This window comes from Brienomyrus brachyistius, chromosome 7, assembly GCF_023856365.1.
Source record: "Brienomyrus brachyistius isolate T26 chromosome 7, BBRACH_0.4, whole genome shotgun sequence".
Classification (NCBI taxonomy): Eukaryota; Metazoa; Chordata; class Actinopteri; order Osteoglossiformes; family Mormyridae; genus Brienomyrus; species Brienomyrus brachyistius.
The window spans coordinates 8126219-8142740 of NC_064539.1; the positions used below are offsets into that span (position 1 = coordinate 8126219).

At 45.8% G+C, this 16522-nt stretch overlaps 1 protein-coding gene across 10 annotated transcripts in view; it reads right to left on the reverse strand.

Annotated features, from left to right (window-relative positions):
* ehmt1b (euchromatic histone-lysine N-methyltransferase 1b) overlaps nt 1-16522 on the reverse strand; it is a 38583-nt gene that overhangs the window by 14065 nt on the left and 7996 nt on the right. The window contains exons 1-7 of one of the 10 annotated variants that reach the window (XM_049019822.1): nt 12757-12897; nt 12522-12554; nt 5860-5947; nt 5199-5722; nt 1540-1693; nt 790-929; nt 185-418 (exon numbers count right to left, since the gene is read on the reverse strand). In XM_049019822.1, coding sequence (XP_048875779.1) covers nt 185-418; nt 790-929; nt 1540-1693; nt 5199-5722; nt 5860-5905 — 1098 coding nt within the window. In that variant the 5' untranslated portion in view covers nt 5906-5947; nt 12522-12554; nt 12757-12897. Of the gene's footprint in view, nt 1-184; nt 419-789; nt 930-1539; nt 1694-5198; nt 5723-5859; nt 5948-6535; nt 6608-7127; nt 7319-8847; nt 9165-12521; nt 12555-12756; nt 12917-16522 lie in introns of those variants that run through there. The other 9 variants (XM_049019820.1, XM_049019821.1, XM_049019823.1 and 6 more) reach the window with 9 other exon arrangements.

A 16522-nucleotide genomic window follows, 5' to 3' on the forward strand; every position in this document is an offset into this window, starting at 1 on the left:
AGAGTTATGATTGAAAATCAGTGTTATTGATACATTAACGTGGCTCAGAACGTGTTCAGTCTATTAATGCACTTGGTGGTTATCCATCATGATATCCATAATTTGCATTGCACAGTGTGTTTCATTCATAAACTAGTGTACACAGAAACAGTATGAGAGACGGAATCTCGTTTGCAGTATATACCGTCGGAGCTTCATGTCCTACCGGCCCAGAACCCTCAGAGGAGGAGCCTGCGGCTTTTGCTCCGGGTAGACCGAGCTGAAGAGCAGCGTCGGGAGCTCTCGGCTCCTCTCGGGGAACAGCGGCAGCCTCGTCGCCGACCTGCTCGTCCTCTTCCTCGGAATCCTCGCCGTCCTCAGACTCCTCTTCAGAGTCGTCTTCCACGCTCTCGCCATTCACTCGGAGCCCTTTCTGCTGCTGGGTGCAGGCGGCAGGTTAACTATGACTCAGCTGACACAACAGAAGCCTCCGTCACATTAATAATGGCGCAAACCCAAGAACTAATATTTGGACCCTTTAAAATCGATGACGAACAAGTGTTCTGCATGGGGTAAGTTCACACAGACGCAATAATCTCGCATGTCACACACCTCCCGATAATCTTTACCCAGACTAATCATCATGAAGCCATCATCTGAATGAAAGGTGATTATAGCTCCTTCAAGCCGCACATTTGCTCTTAAGACAATACTGGAAAAGCCCCAGGACCGGTGTAGCATAAACTCGCAGGAACTTCCTGTGAACCCGCAGAGGCAGCCAAACCGCGGTGTGGTCGAGCGCAGTCTGACCTGGGCCTGAATGGCCTTCCGTGACAGGTCCTTGAAAAGATCCAGCACGGAGCGCTGCTTCAGTACTTTGGTTTTCTTCTTGGGAACGAGACTGTACATCCCCATCTTCCTCTTCTTTTTCCGGGAGACGCCGGTGGCTGCTGGGACAGCAGGGTGGTGAGGGTGCAGTTAAGTGACTGAGGGGTCTCCGCCTCGCGTGGAGAAGGAACCCTCGGGGAACAGTTAAGTACAGCCAGCTGAAGAATCTGCTCTGTTAACCTTCAGCACCAAGACGCTTCCTTCCATACATGGTAAGTAAATGAGCTGCTTAAGGTTTGTGAAGGAATATATCACCTCTACGACACAAACGCACAACAAACCATTTGGCACACCCAAACTTTACTTTCAGTGTGAAAGAATAAAGACGTTTCCCTATTTCAACTTCAACACAAAACAAACTTCAATTGCTCTCTAAAAAAACAAACAGTTCCTCACAATCTGATTAGTTATTGTCATTCACTTTGCCTCCATCTCAGAGATCTACTGATTTGAGACACATTAATTCACCCCTAGAACTAATACAGCTAGTTATGTCTGACATGACGGCAAATCGCAAGTACTGAGCACGGGCCCAGGACCCGAATCAGCTCTTCAAACCAGGTAATTTTTGCAGAGAGCAACTCAAGCAAGGAAGACTGAAGGAAAACTGTAGGAATGTAGGACCCAAAGTGGGGGGTTTTCGGAGGAGAGGTGGTCCAACTGGGGTCTGACCGGGCTGAGGCTTGCTGGGGGGTGCCGATGCGTCGCTTTGGCCCTGAGGTAGCTGAGGTTGAGGGGGTACGGCTGCTGGAGGGCTCCCTGCCTCCAATCCACTCCGAGTCTCATCTTTTGCGCCATTTGGTTCTTGAGATTCCCTGTTTAGAAGCTAGAGGACAGAGAAAATACTTCACTACACATAGTTTAAAGTGCCTTTAAGAGAAACTGGGAGATTAAAACACTTTCCCATCATAAAAGAGCAACTCGCAAATAAAGATTTAAACAAACGCAAGCATTTAAAGGTTTTAGTGCGTGGCAGGATGCAACGTTTGGGCAGCAAGACAGAGGAAATATGTATAAGAGAAGCGACAGAAATGAACCAAAGATATAGGTGGAAGCATTTGCATTATATTAAAATTATCCCTATGAATGCTGCTGATTTTTCATGCATCAGTACTGGTTTGGTTAGCACTGCTGTTCAACATGCTACAGGTTAGTTACTTAAAGTTGATTAGTGGAAGGCAAAAACTTTGGGTTGAGCTTTGGGGGGGGGGGGGGGTTGTATTGGCTGGTTTTGATTATTACACCCACGGATTAAGTGTTATATTTTTTGCAAGGTTAAACAGAGGGGGTCTTAGGTTCACAGTTTCCTGTCATGTTGGTTTGGGTAACAAAGAAACTCAAATGCCAAATTGGAAAAGACTTGAATATCGAAACCGCCCCCAACTAAAAGACTGGATTACGTTCCGACGGGAAGGTTATATGTCGAAACAGACGTATGAGAGAAGAACAGGACAAAGTCACACTGAGTTTCAGGTGTGAGAATGCGACTGGGAGATATGTGGGGCTGGGAAGGTCCCACTGCCGTACAGTACAGTACTTTCCCACCATGTATTTACATAAATTTGCTTTAAAAATAATAACAAATAAAAAAAAAAATTGGTTGTATGTGCAAGTTGTGATAAGTTGTAACTTGGGACACAGTCTTTACATAAAATTAGGGATGTAACTAAATACACAGCTCAACCACGACTTCAATTTTTGAATTCACAACTCACTTTTTTTTTTTTTTTTGGGGGGGGGGGGGGGGAGATATGACAGGTGCACAACAAAACTTTCTGGGTTTTATTAATCTTTCATATGCCACTGCAACCCATGTTCAGTTGATGTCTTCTGATATGCGCTTGCAGTTATGACAAATTGTGTGCATTTTGTTTAGAACACGGCTGCCGTCTCTGTACCCCAATGGATAAAGGAAACGTTCCCACACCGCTGACCTGAATGTGCGTGGGTGGGTGCTCTACCATCTCGGAATTATCATTCCGCTTTAGCTAATGAAACTAGCCTTGCTTTTACCGCAGGCATGACCACCCGAGCATGATTGGATCAAGAGAGTCACGTGACACACAGGTGGAAGACAATAGGTGCAATGTATATTTTCAAAATATTTCCCTAACTTTAAATAGCAAAATTTCTTATTTTACATGTATTATAGTGTTGTAACCGTGAAAATGAAAAGGAGTCTTGTGACATTAGTAGCTTAACTGAGAGCTCACCAGGCTACACCTGTGGTATTGGGTTGGGAGAGGATATCGCAGTTCTGTCTTCTGGAACTGAGCATGAGATCATTAATGTTCGTATCACAGTTCTTGCAATCCTATTTTCATTGTTTATGCTCATATATAAATCACACAAGTAAATTTTTCTTATAGTTTTGTATCTGATGACAAAAATGGCCTTAAGAGGCCACATCAAATGTTTGGGTGATTTTTCTGTTTCCATGACCGGCATTTAAAATTTTGTAGTAGGGCTGGTTTTGGCTGCTAGTTATGTAACTCTTAGGGCTGGTTCATGCGTCTCCGCATGGGTACTAGCGGACCAGTCCACTATATGTCTGATGTCGTCGTCTCTGTGGACGAACGTTTGCTGCTCTCCAAATCCATGCCGCTCTCGATGCACTGCTCATGATCCATTCGCTAGCGTCCATTTTAAATGCCAACATGGAGGCTTGTGATGAGCGCTGGGGTAGTCTGAAAACCCTACAGACTACGTACAAGGTAATAAAACCGTCACATACATGAAAGTGTGTGTGCATGCGTGTGCAGGCTTCTCGAAAATCTCACTGCAGCCAGCTGACCAAAGTTGGCGACCTGATGAGTTGGTTCGCAATTTGCAAAACACAGAGAAACTAGCACAAACCTCACTGCAGTGGTACATGTGCTGGGAAAATCATCATAATAATAAGACACGTGCACATGTGCGAAGTACGTGGTTTCACCAGAGAACCATGTCCACATACACAACTGTGAACCACTCTTTGCAGTGGTTACCTCAGTGAAGACGGCTAATGCATAGAAGAAAACACTGCAGTAAACCCTTTAAAGCGATGACTGTTTTTAAGCAACGTCAGCAGGTGAAAGTGTGTTGATTTAACAGTGAATCCTGCCATGACATAATGTTACTATACCACTTTAAAACAAAGATTTACATTTAGAAGCTCATGTGTTGGTTTTACCAAGGAGACTAATGACTTTTACTCACATAGACATCAAGATGCATTTACTTTTCAATGGTGCTGCATCCCTCTTTGGGATTCGAACAAGCACCTTTTCAGGTTACAAACTCACATCCTTCCAAGCTTCCCTGTCCGGACCCAATCAAAACCCATGGCGAGTAGCATATTTTGCTTGATACCATTGGATCTTTGATGATGATGATATGGATGGTCAGACTGAACAGCATGGTGCCCAATAAATTTGATACCAACATCAATGGGTCAAAACAGCAGCATTGCCTTCTTTATAAACGGCTTTAACGGTACACATATTCATTGTGTACCCTTTGGTACATCAGTTTCGGTTCAGTGGGGACAATGAAACATGAATACATTTATTGACACAGGCGGAACCTAAATTTACAAGAACATGCTCAACACGGAAAATATTATGCTAATTGTGGCTGTGAGCTTTTTTACAGCTAATGCCAGTCATAATCGGTGGTTTTGTAACATTTTGGTTTCCCACTAAATTACACCAGTAATGGAGAAAGTGTAGATGACAAGACCAAGGCTGTTATATTGAACTCTTATATGTTGCTGGAAACACATCCAACGTGCTAACTTAATTAAGACAAAATCATCCAAGTAATTGTACGACTGGAGCAAGGCAGAAACCACCTCTGCAAATTAGTTTCTCCATGTTTTCCCTGCTGAACCAAAATTGCGTCGAACCACGAATCCAAAACCACAGTTCGTTACAAACCGTGAATTTTGTGTTCCACTGCACCCCCAATATACACTTCCTAGGTATGGGAGGTATTACAGTATACTGTGGTATTTTGGGTGTACCGTGCCATTATGTAATCTTGGTGACAGTATTTGGTGAAACTTACTGCCCACACAGCAAATTTTATCACCAAGACTTCACAATACAAGAATAACGTTGCTTTTGAAAGTCCGGCCACAATACCACATACAGCGGTTTGGATGGTTTAACGGTATGAAAATCTTAATATCGGCCAAGCCCAATACCGTCAAGTCTACTTGTTTCATTCCAGTTACCAGCATCATTACCGTAACGTTAGAAAATCATCAGGAATGAAAGTGTTTTTGTTGATCGATCGGACACGTCAGCACGTCAGAAATGCTTCGTGTGCATGATGCTGACTGACGTTACCTTTAGTGTTGGCTGGTTGGAGGCTGGTCTAGCCATGGTTTTGCGAGCCCGGTGTATAGTCACTGGCGGAGGGTCCTGGCTCGTGCCATTTTTAGTCTCTGACTCCGCCCGGCCGTCTGTGGCCGCACCCATCCCCGCACCTCCATCAGTCTTTACGGATCCCACATTCCTGGCCCGTGCTGAGGACGGGGGCAGTGTTTTAGCGGCGTGTCCCACTAAAGCGCCACCTACGGGTGACCCACTAGTCCTGTGTGGGGTGCCCCCTTCTGGCTGCTGCTTGCCCAGGACGAAGCCGTTGCTACCAGTTACGGAGCCGTGGGGCGCCTCGTTTTCCGGTAGCCCGTTCTCGCTGATGCGCGCCCGCGGGCCACACTCCGACTGCCTCCCTGCCTTGCTGTCCTGAGGGAGATGGGGCCCAGAGCTTTGCTGGCCCTTTCCAAGCTCCAGCCGTTCACAGATCCCGTTCACCTCCTTCTCGTTCTTGGGGGCATGTCCTCTCTTGTCCACTGCCACGTCATCGTTACCTGAAGAGACAGAGAAAAATAAATCATAACTACCAAGAAATTCCCACATGACTCAAGTCATGCAACCTGCTGAATAAGGTATGGCGTGGGACGATAACGGCTAAGGGGACGGGGGGAGGGTTTTGCCTCTTACTCACCCCCCTCTTTAATGCAAAGAGCTTCCTTCATCACATCAGTCTTCATGGAATCACCCCTCCCTAGGGCGGCCTTGGCCAAACCTGAGGGCTGAGAGGAATGTGGAACGTCAACTTTTGGGGTGATTCAAGCGTGTGTTGTGGGATGGACATATTCTGAAACCCCCCACCCATTTACTGGGGCACAGTCAGGGCCAGGAAAGCGAGGAGTTTCGGGAATGGAGGAAACAGGAGTTCAACTCGGAGTCTTAGTCAAAACACACAAAAACGACCCAGACATAAAATGCATTGGATTCATTTCCAAATGGACAGCTGTGATCCTCTTCAGCTCAGGGACGCATCACTTATTTCCATTGAGAATCACTATAATCAAAACACAAACCCATGTAGCCTACAATAAGTTAAGCGTAAAGATCAAGCAGAGTCTGAACTTGTTGCTGAAACCAATAAACGATCTGGTCACCTGGTTTAAAAAGCTTTGAAATGCATAACAGCTCTAGATATACTCCTTGCTAGTAGAAACTACTACAGTTACAGCTCAGTTGGATGGGTCTTTTACCATATTCACTCTATGCTCTTCTTGTTTTCTACCAAAGGAGGGAGCTAGAGATAAAGCTATTGAGTTATGAATTTCTTCATTTGTCGCTAAGAATTTCTGCCAGTCTGACACAGGTCATACCGAGGGGGACAATGACTTGTCGTCATGCGTCGAGCCACAGAGAGCCAATGACTGCATCAAAGGAACTTTCTGCAACAAAAGGAAGTTCGGGAAGATGAAGAGCTTTGGATTCCAGTTTGAGAGGAACAGGACAAACAAGTGCATTAACCCTCATTCTGTTATAAGTGTTTGTCATTCAGTGCGTCCAACAAATGGCTAAACAAGCCAATGATGATACTAGGGATTTTTAAGCAGGCAGAAATGCAAGATAGTCTCTCTCTCACACACACACACACACACACACACACTTTTGAAAGCGCCACACATTTTCATTCCCCTGAAACAGGAGTCCAGCCTCAGGAGACGTCTGACAGAAACAAGCATGACGACTGAAAAGCAGAGGCCTTCGTATCAGATTAATCTTATCAGCATTCTTAGGCAGGGAAAGGAACAGAATCCTAGCAAAGGCCGTCATTCCCCATCTCAGGCCTGCTGCTGCCAGATCACTGGCCTTTTACAGAAAGCAGGAAAGCAAATTGAACAGGAGTAAGGGAACACAAATGAAGGCAAACTGAAGGAAAGTCGGAGACCGAGACGACAGTGCCAACTTTACCTGTATTTATAAGTTCTTGAGTTCCAGCAGTGAATCTGCATTGAATAAGGACAAGTGGAACAGGCATGATACAAGGATGACGACGGATGACAAAGGACCACACTGCCGCATTCCGGGCCACAAATGCAAGCCACCCACTCGGCCTTCTGGCTCTGGCACTAAGAATGAACGCCGCCTTTCCACACAGCAGGAAAACGGCCCCCCCAGGTTCAGTGAGGGCTGCAACGCATACACCTTAAAAGGTGTTCCAGCCATAGTTGTCACAAAAAATCCAAAAGGAGTGCACAGCATCTGAATACTAATCCAGCTGAACTACAGAGAAATTTTGCAGAATCCAAAAAAATTTTTAAAAAATCTATTTTATGTAGACATGCCTATCTTAATGGCGACCTTCCCTTCATTTCGATGAGAAAAACCATGACACCCTTGACCCCCACCCAGCCCTAACCATAACTATAAGTAACCAAACAAAATGCAAGTCTTTTGGTGTTTTTGTTTCTCAATACAAGGTTATCCAAATTGGGACCTGAAAAATGTCCCTAAAAGAAATAAAGTTTTACCACATTTTGGTCCCCAAATGTGATCTATGTAACTTCACCCCCCCACACACACACACATGCTACAGCACAACAGAAACACATCAACACTTCAATCCTCCACTGAACTACTGCCCTACTCAAGTAAAAGCAGGATAAAGTGCAAGAAAACCAGACTCGTTCTGCAATTCTCCTCATCTTCTGGAATTTACTATCAAAGCACCACATCAAAACACTGATGACCGCATAGCATTAATCTCACATGGGCTGTGCCTGTCAACATGGTTGATCTTGAAACCGATAAAGACAGACAGAGAGGGAGGTGGAAGGGATGAGGCGGCCACCAGGAGATTGGCCTTTAAGGGCTGCCATCCGTCCTGGAAACGCCCGCTGCTACGTCAGGACTGCCCATGACTTTGCTAGCTTTGCCAATTCCTGCACCCACACATACCACAACTCTACCTGGCTGCCCTTGATGCCTCCTGGTGACACATACTGGTACTAAATATTGCAAACTATAGCTCCACCGGCAGTACGAACAGGTTAAAAGATTAAAAGTATAAAAACCAAGCGTCTCAGGTGAGGAAATTAGCCGTATGAAATGAATGACAGACAGGCGAGATTGCGAGCTGGTGACTAAACACCGCCTCTATGGACACGGAGGTCCTGTGAGCACCTACACTTAGGTGGATTCAGACGCTAACAGTACCTTCATCTTAGAGAAGGAACATGGAAAGGGAGGGACAAAAAACAACAAAAAAAAAACACAACATGATACAGTAAAACACAGAAGCGAAAAATAAAATCCACCACCAGTTCATCATGAATAGCTTTGGAAAGGGGTTACGTCAGGCTAGGGTTCCATCAATAGCGCCATCTACAGCGTCTGTTTGCAAATGGCTCCCATGACAAAAGCAGGCTTGCCAGACGGAGAAGCTGCTTCACAGTAAAAGTCCCCCACCCCCCACTCACAATAAGAGTAGATGGCAGCTTGCATGTCCTACATATTCCCATCAGTGCTGTTTAAATCCCAAAGTTCTACATGAAATCACCGTCTCATGAGCACACGGACCAGTCCATCAACCCTGTGCTACTCCACAGAAGAGGAACATGCATTGTAGCATGCGAAGATTCCCCCCACAGCGCCCCCTGGGTCATTAGGGGTGAAATTATATTAACCTCACCATTTAGCTTAAAGATGGTTTTTGTTGACGGGCATTTCCTTGGCAACAGCAGCCGCCCTAGGGATCTGCCATTCGGACCGGTGTCGCCCGATCAGACCCGTGACTCCGCTACATGCAGCCACAGCTGACACTGTAAGATCATTGGTTACCGCTACCAGTTACAGCCTCCGCCAGCCCACAGACACCCCGCTGGTTAACTGGCTTCCCAGAGGTAATCCAGTGAGAACACCCTTCATTTTGACTCTGACTAGCTATTTATAAATGCACGCTCTTCACAACTGTTACATAATCCCCCACCCCCTTCAGAGACGAGAGACTGTTCCCAGTAGTGGCACCAGTTCTTGTGGGGGGGGTTTAAATATCTAACGTAGTGAAGAAACCTTGTATATTGCATTAACATGACCCAACCCCTGACGATATGCACATAAAGAATATAAAAGTTTTAAAACTATTTTAAAACGGCATAGTTTTTATGTAGTTGCTGTACGTGATGTTGCACCTGAATTCAAAAAACTCAACTGGTTGGCCCTGGTTGGACAAAAAAAATAAATAAAAATGAACCACTGGGGACCAGAGAACATTCTGGAGTAGTTCTCTTTGCCGCTGCAGACCAATGGATTCCAGGGTACAGCATCTTTATTCAGTCCTGGACAAGACGTCCTATTCTGAAACTCTCAGGTCAGCCTCCAGGGGACGAGCTTTCGGGATGCCATTCTTGTCGGGGGGGGGGGGGGGGGGGTGCAAGCCACCGCCGGCAGCTCACCGCACCCTTTCCGGCAACGCAGGACGCCCGCTCTGCGGGCAAACGCACAGGCATGCAGGGAGTGCCCTGACATCGACCATGGAAACATCTGGAATCAGAGCGTAAACACATACAGCTAAGATCAGCTAGTCTGGCCAGCAGTGAGTAAGCTTGTCCTTCAAAAGAGGGCAAGCATGGATTCAGTGTGGCTCCAAGAGCACAGGCAACAGAAACATGGATCCCAGACAGCAGTGGGGCCTGAAAGAGGCTAAAAAGAAAAGCAACGTAAAAGGAGGGAGCGCTCTCCAGCTGTAGTCCTGGGGACACGAACGTAAGCATGTCTTCCGTGTGCCCAAGCCCTCCCCCTAGAGGCAGCCCGCAGGAGCATGCTCAGTAAAGGGGAAGGGAGGCCATTTTGTGACCATTCACTAACACGCAGACGGCATGCTGTTCAACGTGGGGGGAGGGGAATAAGGGTGGCGATGGGGTAGCTTAAACAGAGCTTATGCTAAGCAACCGTAATCAATTTAACCAAGCCAGACAGGGAGAAAAGAGCAGCTACCAATGTTATTCTAATAAACTATAACAAGTATAACAAAAAACATAATACCCACAAGTACCTGCAAGGATCTAAACTCTTAATAACCAATTTTAAAAATCATACCATGTTCACCTCTCACGTGAACGTCGACGTCCAAGCTGATCCCGAATTTTATTCAGACTGTCAGCGTACATGCTAGCCGTAAGCCTAGAGCCTAGAGAGAAACCTTCTTATATCCAAACAATCCATTACAAGCTTATTTTGTGCCCCAGGGCACTGGATTACCTATTTTAAGACGTTTCCTGCGATTGTAGCATTGGCACATTGGCGGTATAGAGGCATACCGTTAAATTAACCGGTTTATGGCCTCTCAGGTGAAGGCGCAGAATGCCTGGTCTGTCAGACGCAAACTTTCGCAATGGGGTTTTGCAGCAGGACCCGCGAATGCAAATTAAAAGGTGTCATCGCATTCCTGGTCCCCTTTCTGTACAGAGCCGAGTGAGAAGAGACTCAGCAGATCCATGTATGAAAGTGTGTGTGTGTGTGTGTGTGGGGGGGGGGGGGGGGGGACCTTACACGAGCGAAATTGGTGTTGAATACAAGTATAAAATCAATTTCAGTACAAAGAGCCCAACACCACCAGCGGCGGTGATGAGCCCACAGACCGAACACCAAAGCTCAGCACAGCAGTGTTCAGAGCAGCAGAACGCCACGGATTAGCAGGCAGAGTAGGAGCCATCCAGCCTCAATGCCCGGTCCGTAGAAGGCTGATCAATTCTGCAAGTGTTTTCAAGAGGGTAAGTAACCCAATCAATGTCCCCCCCCCCCCCATTTTCTTATTCCACAGATTAATGGTGCATTCCAAAGCCTACAGTCTGATATGAAGAAAACATACAGAATACAGAGAAGCCCCACGGTGTAATGTCAGTAACAAAGGGTTTGAGGCAGGACAGTTGAACAGAATCCAGAAGACAAAATATGTAAACAAACTCCCCACAAAACAAATTCATCAAAAACAAAAAGATTAATTAAAAAAAGCACAAAAAACTATGTTATAGATGCCACAGACCATTAAAATCTTTCACCCTCCGCTGTGAATCCACTCCACATCCACTGCACATCCAGTCCACATCTAGCATTACTAAAAACCAGGAGTCCATCAATCTAAAAAAAAACTGGAAACAAAAAACTAGGTCCACTAACAATTTGCGGTAACGGTCTACCAGGTCCGTGCAAAGTACCTGTCTGTCATATCTCTCCCTCAAGGCCTAAAAGCGGATTTCAGTCATCAAGCTTTAGAAATGCCATTATTGCCACCGGCTGGCCAAAAAAAAAATCATTTATCCGTTTTGCAGGCTACAAGCTATAGCCTCTTACCTCACAGGATACATCAAGACGCCTTAGATCTTACAGAGCGTTCAAAAGCGAGACCCACCAACTGGACACTGAGCAATGCCCCCCCCCCGCCCCACATACTGCCCCCAGGAAGGTTTTAGTGTCCTGCGGAAGGATTCCTCCTACTTTTCTCCCTTCGATTCGATGACACCAGAAACACTAAGAAAAGCACCGAAAGCTGCATGATTCCATCAAAGGCTCATCAAGCAAATAGCGGAATAAATGATGTTTCTCACACTAAGGGTATAACACCTATCAACAACTGACTCTCCCCTTCCAGGACAGAAGACTTTTATGGCCTAAAAGGACTGCAGAATGTAAGAGAAACTGATAATTGCATGATTTTTGTTTGCCCCAATCCTCCATCAATATGGCTGGAAGTTCCCTGCGGTATGGGTCCGTGTTCTGATTCGATCACGCTCTTCAAGCTCCATCCCGGTCCATTTGTTTGCGAGCGCTCATGATTTTCTTCCATTTCTTCATGCCCTCCTAACTGTGGAGGACCTGGCATGTCAGGATTGAAGGACGACAGGGTAAGTAAGGGCCGCCTGGTATCCACAGAGCTGGGCCTGGGTTTTGAGGAAGGTGCTGCAAGTTTTGGTGGGAAAGTCAAGGTGAAGATGATGTGGTCTTGGCTTGAACCACATGGTGATGACACCTCCCCCTGAGCCACTGCTCTCTACTCCTGGTCTTAATCCTAAAGCAGGGCCGAGGTTTAAACACGTCGACTGAATGCAATACAGCCCTAACTGGTACAGCTCCCCCCCCTGGAAGCCACGGGAATAGCCATTTTTGCTGCAGTTTCTGACATCCTTGCTTTAATTAAAGACAAACAAAGGTCGAGGTGATCAGGAACCTCAGAAAAGCCCCCGAACGAGGCATCGGAGCCGCCTCTAACATCCCCGGACCACCGGCACGAGCGGCGCTACCTGGTTTCTCTTTGCAGAAGAAGCAAGGCCTTGATTAGAGGTGTTATGCTAAGACATGTGCACTAACCTGCAGTCTGGAGCCCAGAGACGACTCTCAGAGCTACGATCCAAAAAAGAAAAAAAAAAATGCTCTAATTCAAATGTCATTTAATGGATTAAACCTGAAAAGTAACAAATAAGATTATAAAGCAAAACACCAAAAAAATGAGTCAATACATCTCAAAGGAAGGAGACAGATGCTTCGAAAAGGTAAATCAGGCCTCTAGCCTTAAGTAAAATCGGTCTACTAGGCTCAATCGTACCTTTCCCTTGATGGCTTCCATTGAAGAGAAAGGAGAGAAGGAGTCTCGAACAGATTGTTCCTCTTCCCTTCTCCTCCCCGCATGCACATTCACCCAGCTCCGGTCATGTGACCCACCGGCTCCCTCTGTTGGTTCCTTTCGCGCAGTTTCAGACCGAGCATGCTCAGTGAGTTCGAATTTCAGTGGCTGTTTATTCTCTCCCCCCCCCCTCCCTCCCTCCCTCTGCCGCTGCTGCTCCGTGCTGGTGAATGCGAGCAGCCATTTCAGGACGAGCAAGGTATGAGGGCGCCCTACGATCGAGGCCTCGATCTGCCGAGCTCGAGGACCAGTAGGCAAGGCTCCTTGAAGAGGAATCCTTCAGCTCCTATGCATCTTACCAGGAGCTTTTATCAAGACTGAGCCTAAGAGGAAACAGGCGTCCAGGAACTGAACCATTAGTCCTGCCAAGCCAAGCACGACGGACACGTTAACAGAACACATTACAGGAGCCCCTAAGACTGATTACAGTACACGCATCCCAACAAAAGATGGAGCTCCTTGTAGATTATACTGGCTAATGAATTGCTTATTTTATGCAAGACAAAATAAAAACTGACATGCAGATTTGAAGGGGGAAAAAAAGACAGATTTATGCTACACATTAGTGTCAGAAGTAATTACATTAATTTGCCATGAGTATTTTGAAAATTTTACACCCAATTCAAAAGGAAACATAGCCTACAATTGGCAGAATGGGGGGGGGGGGGGGCATGTCTCACCAGCAGAGGGCGACCTAAAAGAAAAGACGTCTTCTGGCCAAACAAAACCACTCACAGCAAGACACTGAAATGCACTGTAGGTTTTTTCATTTCCACTTTGAGTTGGTTTCCCCTCAAAAATATCTGTTGCAGGACAGATCCAAGTTACACCCTCACACGTTTCGCTGTCGTGCTTGACGGGAAAGAGGAAACCCGTCCATTAGGAGGAAATCCGACTGACATCAGCTCTGACGTCACAGGTCAGCTGAAAGGTGCGTCAGGACCCCAAGCTTCTATCAGCACCAGGTATGTCCCTCCCTGCCTAATCCACCGGGATCTTTAGGTAAGGCTTTACCCAGAGCACCCAGATGCATACAGCTGGACACTGAGAACAACCCTCCAGGTCATGCGGAAGTATGAGGACAATGTCCAACACAGACGTGTCCATCAACAAAAATAACAACAGGTACACAGAGCCAACCAACCCTGCTCTCCTAGTCTCATACAATTGCTTGCAAAACAAAGTAAATCATTTGCTACTCTCTACAAAACTAACGATTGCAACTAGCCAAAAGAAAACTTGACAGAGGTTTCACAAGCAGGCCTGCGCCTGGCCCTTGAACTTTAACCCTCGACAAAGGTCCCGTTTGCTGACTGCTATGCTATGGGGGACATGATCCAGGTGTATAAGATACTAACAAGTCTGGATGCTGTTCAGCCAAATGGCTATTTCAATATTAGTTTAAATACTAGAACTCGCAGCCATAAGTGGAAATTCATTTTAAAACGAATTTGAGGAAGCACTTCTTTACACAGCGTGTAGTTAGAGTATGGAATAGTCTTCCTGCTAGTGTAGCGCAAGCTAAAACCCTGGGTTCCTTTAAAATCGGAGCTAGATAAGATTTTAACAGTAAGCTATGAGTTATAATTTAGTAGCTAATTGTTTACTTTTAAACTGTTTATTTTGTCTCTTGTGATGTAAAGGGCGTTATAAATAAAATTTATTATTATTATTATTATTATTATTACTACTATTATAAGTTCTCCCCAAACGAGCTTGATGGGCCGGTTTCTGAGCAGTCACTACACAATTTCATTCTTTGCACCGTTACTGTTCATTGACATCTATTGATGTTGAAATGTCATTTTACTGTGACATTAATGTAACTATCGTACATAGGGATGTCCCAATTCACTTTGAGCACCCCGATCCAATCCATTCAATATTTGTCTGCCGATTCAGAGTCCCAATCTGATCTTTTAATAAATATTTTAAAATACAGACGCATACAGGAGGTTGTGATTTCGCAGTATTCTTCATTATGGTGTTTCTGCAAGTACCTAATTAGATTTCTTATATTAATTCTAACTCTGTTGCTACTTCCAACTTGTTGCTACAAATGGCATTGTAAACACTGCAAGTAGCCGCTGGGCTACTTCAAGTTTCCAGTTAAAAAAATTTCCACGAGGCTGACATCGCGAGTTTGTAGTTTCGGGCCACGTGCCTCAGGCTCACTACAGCGTGTGACAGAACCTTCCAACCGGTGCAAGTGACGTAAATTGACTGGATGCGAGGAAACGCAATAGATGGGGCCGTGGCAGCCGATATCGATCAATTAAAAAATGCCCGGATCGGGTCCGATTCCGATCTTGGCTCGGAACGTCACTGATAATAAACCTGCAATTTCCTTCGTAGTTTATAACATTTTTTCATGTTTCTATATATTCCATTTCTAAACTGTCCCCATGTTCATAAAGGAAAAGAAAAAATATCGGAAGGAGCCCATCGCTACCGGTCATATCCAAAGCTACCCCCTCGGCATTTAAGCTTGTCCTGTCGACTTCTGAGAAGTAACTACTCCTTCCACGCTGATAGAACAGGTTCTTCAGTAAGACGAAGTACTTCATTGTGCTGAGGCATCAATATTTTCCCGGTCAAGCGATAGCTGCTGTACAGCCCTACGATGGCTAGAGTGATGATCTTTAATATAGATCTGCTATTTAAAGGGTAACAGATGCAATGTATCGGCAACCAGGCAGAGGATGCATGAATCTTAAGGTCTGGCACTGCAACGCTAAATGATATTTAGCTGCGACACCGTTTCCGTTCCGTCTCCAGCCTAGAGGCCACGTAAGCCAGCCTGGGAAAGACCAAAAACAGGCCTCAACAGAAAGCATGACGACATACATTTGAAGCAGAAGAGTCTGGCGCATGCTCAGTAGGGATCCTTTTACGCCATTTTGGAGCAGCAGAGATCATCAGCTCTCTGAAAATAAGGCTTTTCTCCGTGTAATATATTCATTTTCTTTGTCAGCAAAGCCAGCATTGTTCTGCAGTACTTCTAAGCTCTCAATACCCCCTTTAACCTCGGTAACTACATCCCCCTCCACCTCTTGGCCAAAAATAAATATAACCTTTGCAGTTTTCCCATCTGGAGAGAAATCAAAGCGCATCCAGTACCACACAGCTCGTCTTCGCCGCAGGTCTGACTGGATCCCATCAACATGCCGGTTTTGACCAATAATGTGCAGTTTTTGGGCATTTGTGACCAAAAGACCATTTTTCAGAGGGGGCGGGGGCTGGCTTCTGGGAAAACCCTGATGTTTTTAACCTCCTGTAAACCCCCCCAAAAAAAAGAGGTCGTTTGGGGACACGTCGTGTCTTCGTGTAACTGAGCTCATGTCTGTCCGCATCATGTTTGCAGAGTAAAACCAGATTTTTTAAAACTGGCAAAATAAATAAATTGAAAAGAAACAAAATAAATAAAAATCACCCTTACTCTTCCCCCCACAAAGCTCTTAATCCTGCACTCCTAAGAGCCCAAGAAGCGGTTTGTCCTTTTCCAGCATGCGTGGTTCCTCAGTCACCCATCGCAGGGGGCCACTAACGGGTAGGTGCAAGGATTGCGCGCCCCGCCAGACGGTAAACAGTAGCGGAGCCCCAGACTGCTACTGCTACCGCTGCAGCACAGACACAGCCACTCGGGAGCAGCTCCACCGACACTCCAAGCAAGGACAAGCTTTGATGA